This window comes from Zeugodacus cucurbitae, chromosome 2, assembly GCF_028554725.1.
Source record: "Zeugodacus cucurbitae isolate PBARC_wt_2022May chromosome 2, idZeuCucr1.2, whole genome shotgun sequence".
Taxonomy (NCBI): Eukaryota; Metazoa; Arthropoda; class Insecta; order Diptera; family Tephritidae; genus Zeugodacus; species Zeugodacus cucurbitae.
In genome coordinates this window covers 84,851,993-84,866,725 of record NC_071667.1, presented here as the reverse complement: position 1 = coordinate 84,866,725, position 14,733 = coordinate 84,851,993, and the positions used below count along the sequence as shown (strand labels likewise).

General features: G+C 38.7%; 1 protein-coding gene across 2 annotated transcripts in view; it reads left to right on the top strand.

Moving 5' to 3' along the window:
- The window catches only part of LOC105218218 (uncharacterized), a 48,315-nt gene that overhangs the window by 13,793 nt on the left and 19,789 nt on the right, over positions 1-14,733 (top strand). For both annotated transcript variants that reach the window (XM_054235995.1, XM_011193656.3), the window contains 2 exons: positions 9,179-10,107; positions 10,274-10,409. In XM_054235995.1, coding sequence (XP_054091970.1) covers positions 9,179-10,107; positions 10,274-10,409 — 1,065 coding nt within the window. The remainder of the gene's footprint in view (positions 1-9,178; positions 10,108-10,273; positions 10,410-14,733) is intronic.

Below are 14,733 nucleotides of genomic sequence, written 5' to 3'. Positions count from 1 at the left end.
AACCTCTTCCTAAGCAATTGACGCTTTTTTGAGCTTTTTAACATGCCGTTGTTTTTTTTATTATTTAACTGACATTGATTTTAAAATAATCATTTTTTTAATATAGAGAGATGCTTAAGATTCGCTTAATTCGCGATTAATAAATTTGAGAACAAAGTAGGGGAATTTGTGCCTCGGCACACTAGAATCCTGGCATACTTCGACGTCATATCGAGGTTATTGGACCATCAACATGTCGTCTAGCCCTGAAAACAACTGCTCACCTCTTATTCCTTCGAGTGAGGTTTGGGTGGGAAGGAGTCGGTCGCTATCCTTTTCTGGTTTATTATTGGACAGGTGGCCCTCGCATGCACTTGCGTCTACGGAGCTCTTTGTTCTTATCAAAGATAATTTTCCCTTAGTCATGAGGTTTCTAACTGGCCATTGTCTCATTGGGTCCACGCTGTTAGGTTAAAAATCTTTGCGGATGCTTGCTGAAGAAGTTGCTTGTAAGAGAACGAGGTGGAATCTCAAAATTGTTTTTAGAAACTCCCGCATTTACGAGATCTAGACAAAGTTTTCTTCGATCTCAGTTTTTTTGTTCAAACGCGCAAACTATCGGATATAAAAGTGAAAAATCTCTGCGGATTTGTAGTAGATTCAGGGCGCTTTGTAGAGTCTTGATATAAAATCAATGAGGGTGTTCCTGGCTTCACATAGGACTGTCTCTCATAACCTACGTGATCCCTCTGAGGAACAGCCATGCAACCTTACCTAATCTACAGGAATATATGCTTTGAAGAAGGAGGTCCTAAATATCTTAGGAGATATGATTGAATACGCATAATTCTTAAAATGCTCTTATGTGTTCGGCCCCATCATTCCACAATTCTTCTAATACAAGTCCTGTGTTACATAAGTCATGAAAATCAGTTCTAATATTTTTTCTTTTCGTTAAAGAAACGTGAAACCCTTGCACAGTTAGCGAAAGTTGCTACCAGAAGCTTTGCATATTTCATACACTTTTTTGCGTCGCATTTCAATTAGGGCTATCTTTGCTTCGTCATTTTTTGTTTTTGTTATTTTTTTGTTTGATCACAAGTTTGGTTGTGTGCGGTTTGAATTTTTCTCAGAGCGTTTCCACTGTCAAAGCTTCATAGTGGCATCAGGAAAAAACCACAGGTGGATAGACGCAGGCGTATAGAAATGCAACCCTGCACGTGCTTAGTCTGCATATTTTTTGCGCTAAAGGCATGTGTACTTAGTATATTGCTGAAGCAGGTTTGCTTTTTTGCTATATCAAGTTAGGATTGCCTAACGAATGATTCACCTTAATGCCCTGTAGGGAATACCGAATGCAGTTGAATTTCACAGTCAATTGTTACATTGCTAAGAATAAAGACTTTTTAATTAACAAAACTATTGTTGTTGATATTGAGAAGAGGACACAAAGATACTCACCCTTCTGGAACTGATACTTAACTGAATGTCTTTAAATCTCTTTTATCATACTTCTTTGTGCTTTAAGGTTATGTTAAATTTCAAAATTCTTCTGCCAATAGCGTAAAACCGCTAGTCCGCCCCACAACATAAGCGCTTGTTAGCCGTCTGTGTGCTCACAGAAACGTGTTCACTTTTTCGTTTACCAGCAGACACGCCCGTTGGCTGCACAAAGCTATTATGGTTAGGAATGTAAGCACTATTGTATGTTTAAACTGTTGCGTCGTCGTTTTGAGCTGTTGTTGTTGCCATAGCCGCCGGACGCTGTTTATGCAGCGCTATCAAACGAGTATTTGCACACACGTGGCAAATGCATGCGATGGCACTGATACCAGAGCAGAGCAGCGCGGCGCTTAGTTGACAATTCCATTCACATATATTCATAGATACATATGTACATTTTAACAGCCACTATTTGTATTCAACACAAAGAGGAGAGAAAAATACTCTTCATCTTTCAACTACTGTATGATTTCAAAACGACTGACAGTTTATGTTCTTGCAACATGTTGCACTGTGAATATAGTACAATATTTATTCATCTAGGGGTTGTTTACAAAGCTATAACTAATGGAGGAAAATACAAGTCAAAATAAGAATTAAGAGCTTGATTGATTTCTGGAAGTTTGCGCGTCCGTCTGTGCTTCCACCAGATGAGAGGTACCTTTATGACAAATGAAACATGTTTTCTTTAGTACACTGAGTAAGTCCATATTGTGTACGATCCCACAATCGCAGTTATTGAAATCAAGTTTCAAAATTTAAAAATGGTCTAGTTGGGGTTTTCAGATGTTCCCAACATGATCGGGACTTCATATCCTATAAACAACTAAAGCTTTATCAACAAGATTTACTGGAAATATAAGACAAAGTACAGAGTGAGAACAGGCTTACATGTTTAAAATTGGACGACGGGCGTAAAATTTAGAAGAATATATTTCATAAATCACAAACCACTCTTCGGGTAGGAATTTAAGTTTCGTCTTACATGCAAAAATGATCAATATCGGCAAGATATCTTAATGAAATTAGGAAATGACTTGGGTTAATTTGATTTAATACATTGCGAGGGCCTCTAATATCCGACTGTTCTCGACTTTTATGTTTTAAAATTTTGATTAGGTTGAGCTTTGAGATTCTTTCGGTCGGGACATTGCCATTTATGGGTTTTTCGTTCAGATTTTAATTATTTTATATTTCTTCCATGCTACACAGTGTTCATTATATATGTACATATATGTAGATATATAACCTCCTAACCAAATAACACCTACTTAGTACAAACGCATATATGTCCCAACCTCTCGCAACACTCCCATTGCATTTCCACGAGCGTGAGCGGCCAGTAATCCTTTAAGGTGGCATATGAGTGAGAGATTTGAATGCTGTACGATGCGCTGTCGTGTCAACCAACAACAGGTAGCACAATTTGCGTAGCGATGGAGTGCAATACACTTACGACCCCGCACAAGTGCATACAAATCTGTAAAAATGTGCAGTGGGCGTGCATATATTTGTACTCAGTCACATCGCTTGCCACCCAATCTTGTTCGTGTTTTCCACCTGCAACTTGCATTTTTTTCCCAGCGTCACTGCGCTATTTCATGGCATTTTATGGCGACTCCACACGAACGCACCGTGACATTTTAAGCAGCAAATCGAAAATGCCAAGTGCTGCCAACATTCAAGCAACAGTGTCGAGTCGAGTGTTGTTGAAGCCCCACCGCGCCACAGCACCAAGACCACCGTCGACCGCAGACTTGATGTGCAGCTGTCAAAACTGCATTCAGTGGCAGTTCAGATCCCATTTCGCTTCTATTGCAGGCTAGTCACGCGTCTTTGTCGTTGAGCGGCAATGGCAAGCGCAAGAGCTCCTCTCATCACGGTGGTTACAAATGTCAGCGAATTAATGACCTTTACGTGCGCGGCTGCTGACACACTCAACTTTCTGGATTTTTCAAAATTTCGCTTTATTGATCGGCTTACAGTTGGGTGATGCACCCATGTATGGAAGAACGGATATTAAGCGGAGATTACAGTTTCAGAATTTTAGTAGGAGAAACTACTATTTTATAGTAGGAATTTGGACCAAAGTCTGAAGAAATTTCAATTATCACTTGTACTTCAGTTAATAATACGGAGGGTGTTCGGGTTCCGTTTAGACAGTGTTTAGCAATTTGACAGAGTACATTCATTTTATATTTTTGGTTTAAGAAATTCCGTTTGGATCCATATCACAGTCCTTATAGTAGTTACCTTAAACTCCCTTCTCTTGCCAGTCTCAGTGAAATACTTACTATTTTTTTGCCATGCCGAACTTTTAGCTAGCAAGTTTACAACCGCCTTATCTAAATAATAGAAAGCCGAACAAAAGTAGGGAAATGCAAATCATCGACATTACAATATTCCGCCACCTCGCAGCTGTTGCACGTTAGACACTTCTGTTTACGACAACTGCAACTACCAAAGTGCCATGATTCAGGCGCTATAAAAAAGCGGAAGGGCTCAATAGCAAGTAAGAACACACATACCTATATCCATACAACTCACAGCAAATGGAAGTAATCACTATTGCCTCCTCATAGACTTCTTTGGTTTTGCAGATAGTTATATTTCTTTTTTCGGAAAGATTTTCATATTTCTGATATGGTGTGATGTTGTTTGCAGAATTTGGGGTTCTGCATGTTTAAAATCGATTTTGAATGACTAACGAATCTTATGTAAACACAAAGTACCCTCAAAGCTTTGCCAATTGTATGTCTGGAGAGGTTCGCTTTAGAAAACCTGATTCATTGTTTGTCGAATGTAGGAATAGTAATTTAGTATCCATCAAAATCAGTATCTCAAATATTGAATGAAATGTTCAAATAAAGATTGGCAAGAACGTCTGGTTTAGTGCGATGATATGATAGTTCAATCTCAGTCTTCTGAAGAAGATATAGTCAAGCGCTTTTGTTATAAGTAGTACGTAAGAAATAGATCCAAAATTGTTTCTCAGAACGTCAAACCTGGAATTGTACGAGACCACTATCGATCTTCCAGCTCATGTTTACCATTAATCGTTGGCGACAACCTTCGTTTGACTCGCACTGTCTAATCGTATCATCACCGCTTTATGTGCTTCTATACATATTTGGTACATTTCTCACTAAATATTCGACAGTCTAAACTTAACTGCCGTAAACAAAAACGTATTTATAACTGTAAATAATGCCGTAGAAGTGGCGCAAAGCCTTCCACCGCAGCGTAGCTCAGCTTTGCATACGCCAAAAGGAAGGTGTGGAGTAGAGGGTTTTTAAAATCCTCAGGTAAACTCTTTGATAGCTCACTGCTGATACACAACAAACAACAATGCACAAAAAAAAACAACAACAAATAGAAAGCTTCATTGCGAGCACAATGGTCGCTGCAATTCATACAAAACATATTCGGCAACAATAAAATTCTACACGAATGCACATCTTTATTGTCTTCGGTGTTAAAATATCCTTTCCACGTTAGCGCCGCAGAACGCTTTTAGCGCTGCTGCGAAAGCCTGCAGGGCTTCGAATGTGAGAAGCCGGCTACACAAAGCAGTGTTGTCAGCGCCAGAGAGTTTTCAGTTTTCGCTTTTCGTGGAGTGAATTTATACTTACTTACCTCCGTGTATTGTACAGTTATCAGCATTAGCGGCGGCATTTCGGTTATGTGCGAGTGGAATGTGTAAGCTGAGCCTTTGTGTAGTGCTGGTGTGTGTGTGGGAATCCATTCAGCAACGCTATGTAAATGCAGTTTTTTTGCTGCTCCAGTTTTGTAAAATTTCCAGCGCAAATGGAATATCAATGTGAAATGGGATAAGTTATTTCTATTGTGATTGCACTGGTACATTGCAGGCTAACTGATTGTAAATCTACATAAATATGTCAACACTTATGTAAGTGTACTATGCTAACGTATTGCATGTGTAGGGGTATATTTGGTGAGAGAGCGTATAGCTTCCCTGTAGGAAAGGAGGCTAGTTGTGAAGTGCTGAGATTCTGATTAATTTAACTTATTATTATGTTCAAGTTCTACTTCAAATAAGATTATCACTAACAATCCACTTAGGGTATTTCTGCCATAAAAAGGTTCTCATAAAATCGATCAGCTGTTCGTACATAGGTTCGTACTGGGAGAATTAGAAAAACCCCAGCCTCCATATTCGCCAGACATGACACCGATTGACTTTTTGCTATTTCCAAAAATAAAAAGAACATTAAAATTCCGTCGTTTTACAAGCATGCGAGAAATCACTGAAAGAGCCAAATGAAATCCCAAAAATCGAGTTTGAGAAATGTTTCGACGATTGGAAGAGGTAAGTTCCATAATATCGAATGGGGACTATTTTGAGAGTAACAACATTAATATAGACGAATGAATACATTAAAAAAACTAAATTTCCCGTTATTTTTTGCACACTCATCGTATTTCACAATAATAGTTTCGTGAAAGAAATATAAAAAATGGTGCATAATTCTTGGCTCTTTTCTCCTTCTTTTAAATATCGGCCGTAGTTTCAAACTGCTATGAAATTCGCAAAATGATTCTGAACTACTAGTTCGCATTTCCTACAGGGTTCGTCTAAATATGTATGTATTTATATTATTCACGTCATATGGGAAGATGTGTTCACTCTTAATTCACTTAGTATTGCAAATTTATCGGTAACACATACGTCTGTGTAACACTAAAAATGTAGAAGGGTGCAAGTGTGTGCCAAGTACTTGCATTGAAAAAAATATGAAATATATTTTCTGTGTGGGAAGAGATAAATGTGGGTATAGAAAGTAATTTAACATTCCTCTGCACTTAGAATTTCACTGTATGTTGCAGGCTCAGGCAGAATACAATTGATAATTTGTACTGGTATGGCTTTCAATATCAGAAAAATAATACTTCTTAATTCCAGCGTTTATTTGTCTTCAAACTGGCTGAAGAAAGCATGCCATGCAAATTTTAAAGTAAAATTCTTTTTCAAAACTCAACCCTCGATGCAAGACTACTTACTTTTCACTTAGCAGCAATAAACATGCAGCTGCCAATGGCACGACTGGTCGTCATAGATATATTTCGCAATGACTTAAAAGCGCTTTAACGCACATGAATGCACATGAATTTGTCGAGAGAAAACACTCTCACTTAAGTGGCTATGTAGAGCCAGAGAGTGTGCGGCAAGTAGCTTCCACCAATGGCTGACAGCTGCCAAGCGCTCGCCTTTCGATCACTTTTGCCTTAACTTACGCTTCACTGGCTTGATTTTTGCTTTTCCTTGAAGCTTAAGGCTTTCGCAACGCCTTAACCCATATGCATTGCTAGTACACTTGTGTTGCTGTTGTTGTTGTTGCACAAATTATACTTAAGTAATTTATTGGTCCTTATCCGGCTGGAGCGAGTGGCGAGAGTGCCACTAACATATGCTTTTTGTTGGTCGATTTCGCTTTTATATTCCTTACGCTCGCTCGCATCATTTCAATCACTGCTCGAAAACTTTTCAAGTGGCTTTTTTCCTTCATAGCTCGTAATGTGTTTTTTCCACCACACTTTCTCGCATTCGCCAGCAGCAGCAGCAGCTGTAGCTTGGAGCTTTCGCCTTCACTCTTGACAGTCATCAATTTGTTGTCACAATTCAATGCTGCAGCAAGCAGCAAGCAGCGAGCAGTCGGTTGCAAGCAGCAGGATTAACAGAATGGCACTTAAACTTTTACACCACTTCACAGTGCGAAGTTGTGAGTGAGGTCAATAGGCCTATATTCATTTTTATTATACTCGCGTGTGTGTGTGTGCGTGTGATTTAATGCTCCTTCAGCACCACGCTCCGCCTCCTCGGCTTAATAAAAATAAATCACCAGTTTTTCGCAACTCCTCAGCGAAGTTGTTGGGCCAACAAAAATCAACAAATAAGTTGCTAACAATTGGCTTGTAATGCTGAGCTTTACACTTTACGCTTTGGCAACTTTCAATGGACCACTTGAGCCAATGTTGTTGTTGTTGTTGTTGTGCGCACTCAAATACACTCCAAGCAGGCTGCCAATTTCAATACGCGGAGTAGGGGTATATTTGCATGCGTCGTATAAATAACGGTGTCAATGTGCTAGTTTGTACATACTTTCCTTAATTTCCTTCTGCATTTTGTGGGGTCTGCGTGTGTATTAATGGCATTGAGAGTGGCTGTTGTCTGAGTATGGTACCAACAAATGATGAATTCTTCCCAAATTTTTAAGTAGTACTCCATGGAACACCAAACTATTCATACTCTGGTGAGGGACCCCGATTCATTGACTGGCTGTGGCACTATCAAAGCCTTGGCTACTGATCCGGCTTTACTTCAGTTTAAAATGACTTAACTTGTTTAAAATGAAAATCGATGACATCACGTTCCTCTTAAATTAGTTTGCAATTAGATTTACAATAGATCTATTAGTTTCCTTCATAAGTTCTTCGTCTGTTATATAAAATATAGGATTTTCTATACTTTCCTTGTCTGCTAATTATATTTGTACAAAGTGGTCAAGCAGTAAAGGCCAAAAGAACTACAGAAAGATAAATGAAATTTACATAATTTGTGCTTTCCATTTTTATACTCTCGCAACATGTTGCATATATCTCCCAACATAAACACGGCTTAAAGGACAGATTTGCTTTTAGTATCCCATCACCCACTATGAAAATAGGTGAAATCGGACAATAACCACGCCCACCTCCCAAACAAACTACTACAAGTCAGAAAAATGGTAGAGAGGTGAATTCAGATAGCAATAAAAATGAGAATTAGTAGTGGTGTCGCCTACTTTTGGATCAAAAACCATATATCAGAAACTACTCGATCAATTTCAACCAAATTTAGTGCATACTATTTTCTTGGCATTCGGATGCTATAGTTTGAAAATATGCTAAATCGGTTGAGAACCACGCCTACTACTTGTATCATGATTTAAAACCAATGAAGATATCGGAACAAGACTTTTCACAAACTCTGCATTGTAGGCCCGCTCATTTAAAATTTCTTGAAACCGGACTATATTTTTTCAAAGCTCCAGGTATCAAAGTGAAAAACTTCAGTGCCTGTACCTATCGGTAAACCTATTAGATATTTTAATGTAATTCATAGGGAATATTTTTCTTATAATATAGTGTCTCTGAGCCAAAAATCGGGTCATAACTTCGCCTAGTTCACATATACCAAATATTAGGGTCTTCAAATATCTGGTGGGTGTATATCTATATATCAGAGACACTCAACGTCAATCTATTTCAGTACTCTCTTTGTTGCTTAAAGTATCTAAGGTCAAATAAGTTAAGAGGATTACAAATGACATTCAATGAAAAGTAGGCGTGGTTGTTGCCAGATTTTTTGACATATTAATTTACTTTTTATACGTAATGCACGAGTATGAAAGTTCCATTAAAAATAGGCGTCTTCCGAGCTTCAGCTTTAAATACCGATATTTCAGCTTAGGACATGTCTGTTGGATAGGCATATGAGTAATTACGAAAATTATAACAGTTAAAGCAACAACTTTACATCACGCATTACTATTAAACGACTGACGGAGGAAGTCACAAGTTTAAAACGAGAGCTTAATGACTTTTATGAGAAACACTCTCCTCCTCCCTAAGAAGTCTACAGACACATTTAATTACTTGATAACACAAATGGTTTTGTTTTCGCTTACTCTTTCAGGTTTAGCCGGCCTGCGTCTGGTGAAAGTCTCAATACCAGCCTTTAAATTTCGCGGCGAGTCCGCGATGCTCGAATGCCAATATGAGTTGAATCGCACTGGCGGGCCGCCATATTACGGTGGGGTCGGCAGCAATAGCGGAAGTGAAGTTATAGTCAGTGGCGCTGGTAATCGACATCGCAGCTATGCACGAACGCGCACACGCACCAACACACGCAACCGTTATGGCGGCAACATGCATTTTTTCGATGCACATCATTTTGTGGCCACGAGGCCGAAATTTAGGCGACACAAACGTCAATATTCCTACCAAACGGAGCGACTGCAAATGCATCAACAACAGCAAGAGCACCAGCAGCAGCAACAACAACAACAGCAACATTACCCATCTTATTCATATCAGCCATCACAAAGTTACAGCAGCAGCAGTAGCACTAGCAGTGGCAGCAGCGACATGAATGGCGCTGGCAGTTATTATCAGCAGCAACAACAACAACAACAACAAAAGGAAGAGGACGAGCAACAGCACTACCCATATCAGACGCAACGCTCTCCCTACGGGCACAGCGTTTATCGCGGCGCTGCCTTCAGTCAAGCGTTGGGCATACCGGGCTTCAGTAATAGCGGCGTCAGCAGTAGCAGCAGCAGCAGCGCCGCGCATGTTGGCGCCAGTACCTTCACTAGCGGGGCACGCGGTGCGACGGCGGAGGGCTCATCGACGCGCTACAAATTCGCCAACGGCATTGACGATGACGAGGAGGAGGACGACGAAGAGGAGGAGGATGATGACGTGGCGGAGGACGATGAGGACGAGGACGGCGAGGCGTTGTACGCCATAAAATGGTACAAGGATAACGAGGAGTTCTATCGCTTTGTGCCGAAGGCGCGCCCGCAGAAGACGAGTTATCGCTTTGATGGCATACGTGTTAGTGTAAGTACAGGCGAAATTTGCGCGAAACTCTCTAATGGCAAAGGAAATTGCAAAATTCGAAATGTGTGTGTGTGCGCATGCCACATTCGCTGGTGCTTGGAGGCGCTCTGTTCTCTCTGCAATTTAAGCATTTTTATTAATATGCATATTTCTTTATTATTCGCAGGAGGAGCACTCAGACAGTTGGCGTGTCTTTTTGCGCGGCTTGACACTCAACTCATCCGGCTTGTACCGTTGCGAGATCTCAGCTGAGGCGCCCAACTTTTCCTCGGTTCAGGGTGAGGGCCGCATGGACATTGTATGTAAGTAGCATTTAGCAAAATTGTCATTGCAATGATTTATATTATGGCGTAAGGCGAAGTGTTGGAATTAAATGTATAATACCATAGCGATTTCTGGAATATTCCATAATTTGAATTCAGATAGTTTAACTGTTAAGTAGTGTAACCGAAGGTAATGGAATTTCTTTGATAGAAAAGAAGAGTCGTTTGATGAAAGAAGAGAACCTGAAGTGGTTCTAGTCTAAATAAATCTTCACACATAATCTTGCTATTGTAATTGAAACCAATTTTAAATCTCAGCTTAGCAGGGTTTCGTAATATGACAGGCATTTCCATTTCTTGAATGTTTTGCACCTTTTTCACGTATTAACAATGTCTTACACCAATTATGATAAGAGCTCAAGCTTTTATCATTTTTGAAAACTTATTTCCGACCAATGTATGATGTACGAGTTGTGTTCAAAAATAACCGTAATTCTAAAACTCTCAATATTCCAAAATCCGCTTAGATTTGTTTTATGAGCTTAAATATGTTTTTCAAAAAAAGAAAATTCCCGTTATTTCTTCAACACACCTCATAAAAAGTTCGATAAACAAATGAAAGTCAACTCCAGTTTCAATAACCAAGCAATCCTCTTTATACAATAAATTGCATTTAATGGATGTGAATTGCCCCATTAGTTAAGTGCAATGTGTATTTAAATCATTTTCTGCTAAAAGTCGCTCAATCGGTGGCAATCTTATTCATCAAAATGTATGTATTTTCACAGCACCGGCCAATCAAGTCAATGGGGACGCCTTTCAAATGAATTTGCACAGAAATGCAATCATTCTCTCAGAATTTCTAAAATTAATTTCCAGATTTATTATTCGAGAAATGCAGAAAGTGAATTTCAAATATTTCTTGTTATTACCACACTTAAATAACTACGAAACAAAAGCAACAGCAAAGCAGAACAGAACGGACCCACCGCACGCATTTGCATGCATATGCGGGTCACACAAAGCACAAATCCAACAGCCAACAGAGCTGTAAGCGTATATTTAAATGAATGCTCTCGCAAGTGTGTGCGTGAGTGGGTGTGTGTGTGTGTGTGAATATCAAAAGGTTTGAGTGCATATTTTTGCACAGATTGAAGCTGAGCAGAGCTGCAGGTTCCTGCACATTTCAACAAAATTCCCACTCCTGCATATTTATTAGTCTCTGGCATGTCTGTCGATATGCGTGTGTATGTGTGTGTTTGAGTGTGTGTGTATGCGCCTGTTGTACATTTGTTTATTCACTTCAAGTAACAACAATTTAGTTCAACTAACCGAGAGTATCGATGCGATTTTAGGAGATTTTTCAGCCAAGAACAAAGAAGAAATATGCCAAACAATTTGCAAGACAAATACAAAAATGCAAAATGGAGGAATAAAAGCAAAGCAAGCAAGACTCGGTGCAAGCAAAGATGCCGGGGCAATCTGTGCAACAGTACATTTGGTTGATTGCGCCAAAGTTCACTTTAAAATTTATGCAGCTGCTGCTACCAGCATGGCTCCCCATACATATATATGAATGCCTGTACATATCTGTATACTAGTACATAATGGCTTGTAGATATGTATAAGTATATAAATGGAAAGTTTGCTTTTCGACCAAAATTTAGAATTCGCCATAAATGCGATGTTTTCATACTCGGTTGTGTTGTTGTAAAGGGTTGTGTTTTGGTTGTGCCAACTAATGGATCTGATATATGCTGATACAACAACTCGCAGCAAGATCTTAACAATGGAAAATGGTCGATATCGGTTAACAACCACGCCTCTTTCTTATATAACACAATTTTGAATTCCATCTGATTCGTTCACTTCACCTCTCATCTAAAAATTCTCGAAATCGGACTATAACTTTTCAAGAAAATTTCTGAAAATCTCTCAGATATTTTATAGAAATTCAGAGGGAATCATTTGTTATAATAATGTGCCTCTCTGCCAAAAATGGTTAAAAATGGGTTATTATTTCCCCTAGCTCCCATATATCTCATAGTTGGTTTCTCAAGCATACGACGAGCCTTGTACCGTACATATTGGTTAATAAGTGAGATCTATTAGTAGTCTTGATGAAAGTAAGTGAAATCGGTTGAATAATTACCCTGTCGCCATATACTATATATAATTATTTTCGTTACTCTAGTGGACTTTGTGTCGAATATAGAGGCCGAATTGTGAGTTATGTTATGAAGTGATCGGTTACACCCGAACTTAACCCTACCTTTATTTTTTAGAAATTAAATGATCGTCAAAACACACCACTTCTATTAAACTACACAGTTTTTTGTCTTCACCAATATATTGAAGTCAGAATATGTTTCCACCAGACCACTCTTACGGTGAAGGAGCACTATCAAGACACACCTAAACCATCTTTTACTTAAACTTGTGCTAGAAATTGTTATAAAAGAAACTTTTTCAACTAAATTATGATTTTAAAGAAAGTTTGTTGGGTCATATATTCTAAACTAATGAAAATAGTTTTATAAATCTCCCAATTTATGGTCATGCCTTAGCCAACCATCATAATGATGATGCATCAGCAGCGAATTGCTATGAGTTCAATTGGGTTAAAACTACAAGCATCTGTATCTATCATTTCAGCTAATATAACACATAACTCAGTTTTAGCTAGTAATAAATCCAATACTTAGACAAATGGAGAGAGTGACTGATTGACAGCAAGATTCTGCGAAATTGTTCCGATTGTGATATACAACTGGACCACTCAACTCACACAACTTAAGCAACTCTGCAGCTGTACAGTATATTTATAAACTGTTCTACTTTTTGCGAACTTTAATGTACTCGTACATACATACATTCGTGGAAATGCGCTCTCTAGTGCGGTCACTTAATTTGCATTCGGCTTAACTTTTTGCTCTTTCGCGCATTAATATTCGCGCATTCACTTCATTTATTTGGCAGCGCATGGATTTTTGTTGTTTGTTTGCGATTTCAAGTGACTTTTCACACACGCTGATGAACGGCGGCGGCAACCGCGCGACCCATTAACGGTCAGCAACAATACCCTGTTAAGCTCCGGAAGCTGCAGCGCATGCGAGGTGATGGGTCGACAAGTGCTCCCCGGCAGTGCAGTGCGGCGTGCGCTGTGCGGCATGCGGCTGCGGTGTTATCACGCAAGGATTTGCGGTTAATGTAAGAGTGCACTTTACAGATATGCGAGTGCTTCAAAAGTCAATATTATCAGATTTTATCCGACGCGATTTTTTCCGTTTTTTTTTTTTTTGGTTTTTTGCGCACTCAACAGTTGGTGTGCGAAGTGGGTGTGAAAATGCCACAGGTTTGGCGTATTAAAAAGCATTAAGTCGGTGTGTGTCTGTTTTTTTTGTAGAGCTGCATTTTTATGTCCATTCAAGTATTAGTTGAATTACTGTTTTTATTTCAAGTACAGCAAGTCCGACAAAATATTGGCGGTAAGTGGGAAACATGGCGGATTAAAACTTGAATGAAACAGCGAATAATATTTAACAATAGGTTTTACTCTTGATTTCTTTCTTTGGGATCCTGTGGTCAGAATAAATAAATACATTTATTTTTGTTGAGAATACGGACCGCTACTGAATTCTTTATGAGACTGAACGATGGCTGGAATAGTCCTCAAGAAGCAAACAGACTTTCTTAATTTATCACAAATTCATTGAATTCCTGCGCTTGCGAGCATTAATATTATATTTCACAATTTTGTCATATTAAATACCTGAAAATATTATTATCACAAAATTTAGGCCAAATGAATTCTGTTCACATGCAGGCCCCAGCATCATTGAACTACTAAACACATATTTGTATTTACTAAAACTAATAAAATCTTTTGGGAAACTGTAAATAATTCCTGCTTAAATTACACTTACCACCTATTTGGCTGCTGTCATAATATTGTCTATAATTTCATTATGCGAGTAAAAGCTGTGATCTTAATGTTAATTAATAATTAATGCCTGAAAGGAATGAGTTTCGATGTGTGTCAAATTAATTACTTGGCACGTTTGCTGGGGATTAGTAGGAATTTGTTAGGAAGAGCGCTGAAGTATTTAGTCAGCAAGGAGAGCGAGGTTAGGACTCATATATGTACATTTATGTATATTTATTATTTAGTTGGTAACATAGTTTTCAATTTTCGCACGTTTCTTGATGCTGAAGTATTTATTGCCAAGTATATATGACGCTTAAGAGCTTCAAGTGTTGACTTAATGGATTAATATCAATTACTTTGGCAATACTCAAAATTAAAGGAGGTTTATACAGATTTTCCTCAGATTTTGCATGTAATTTTAAAGAGAATTTATGA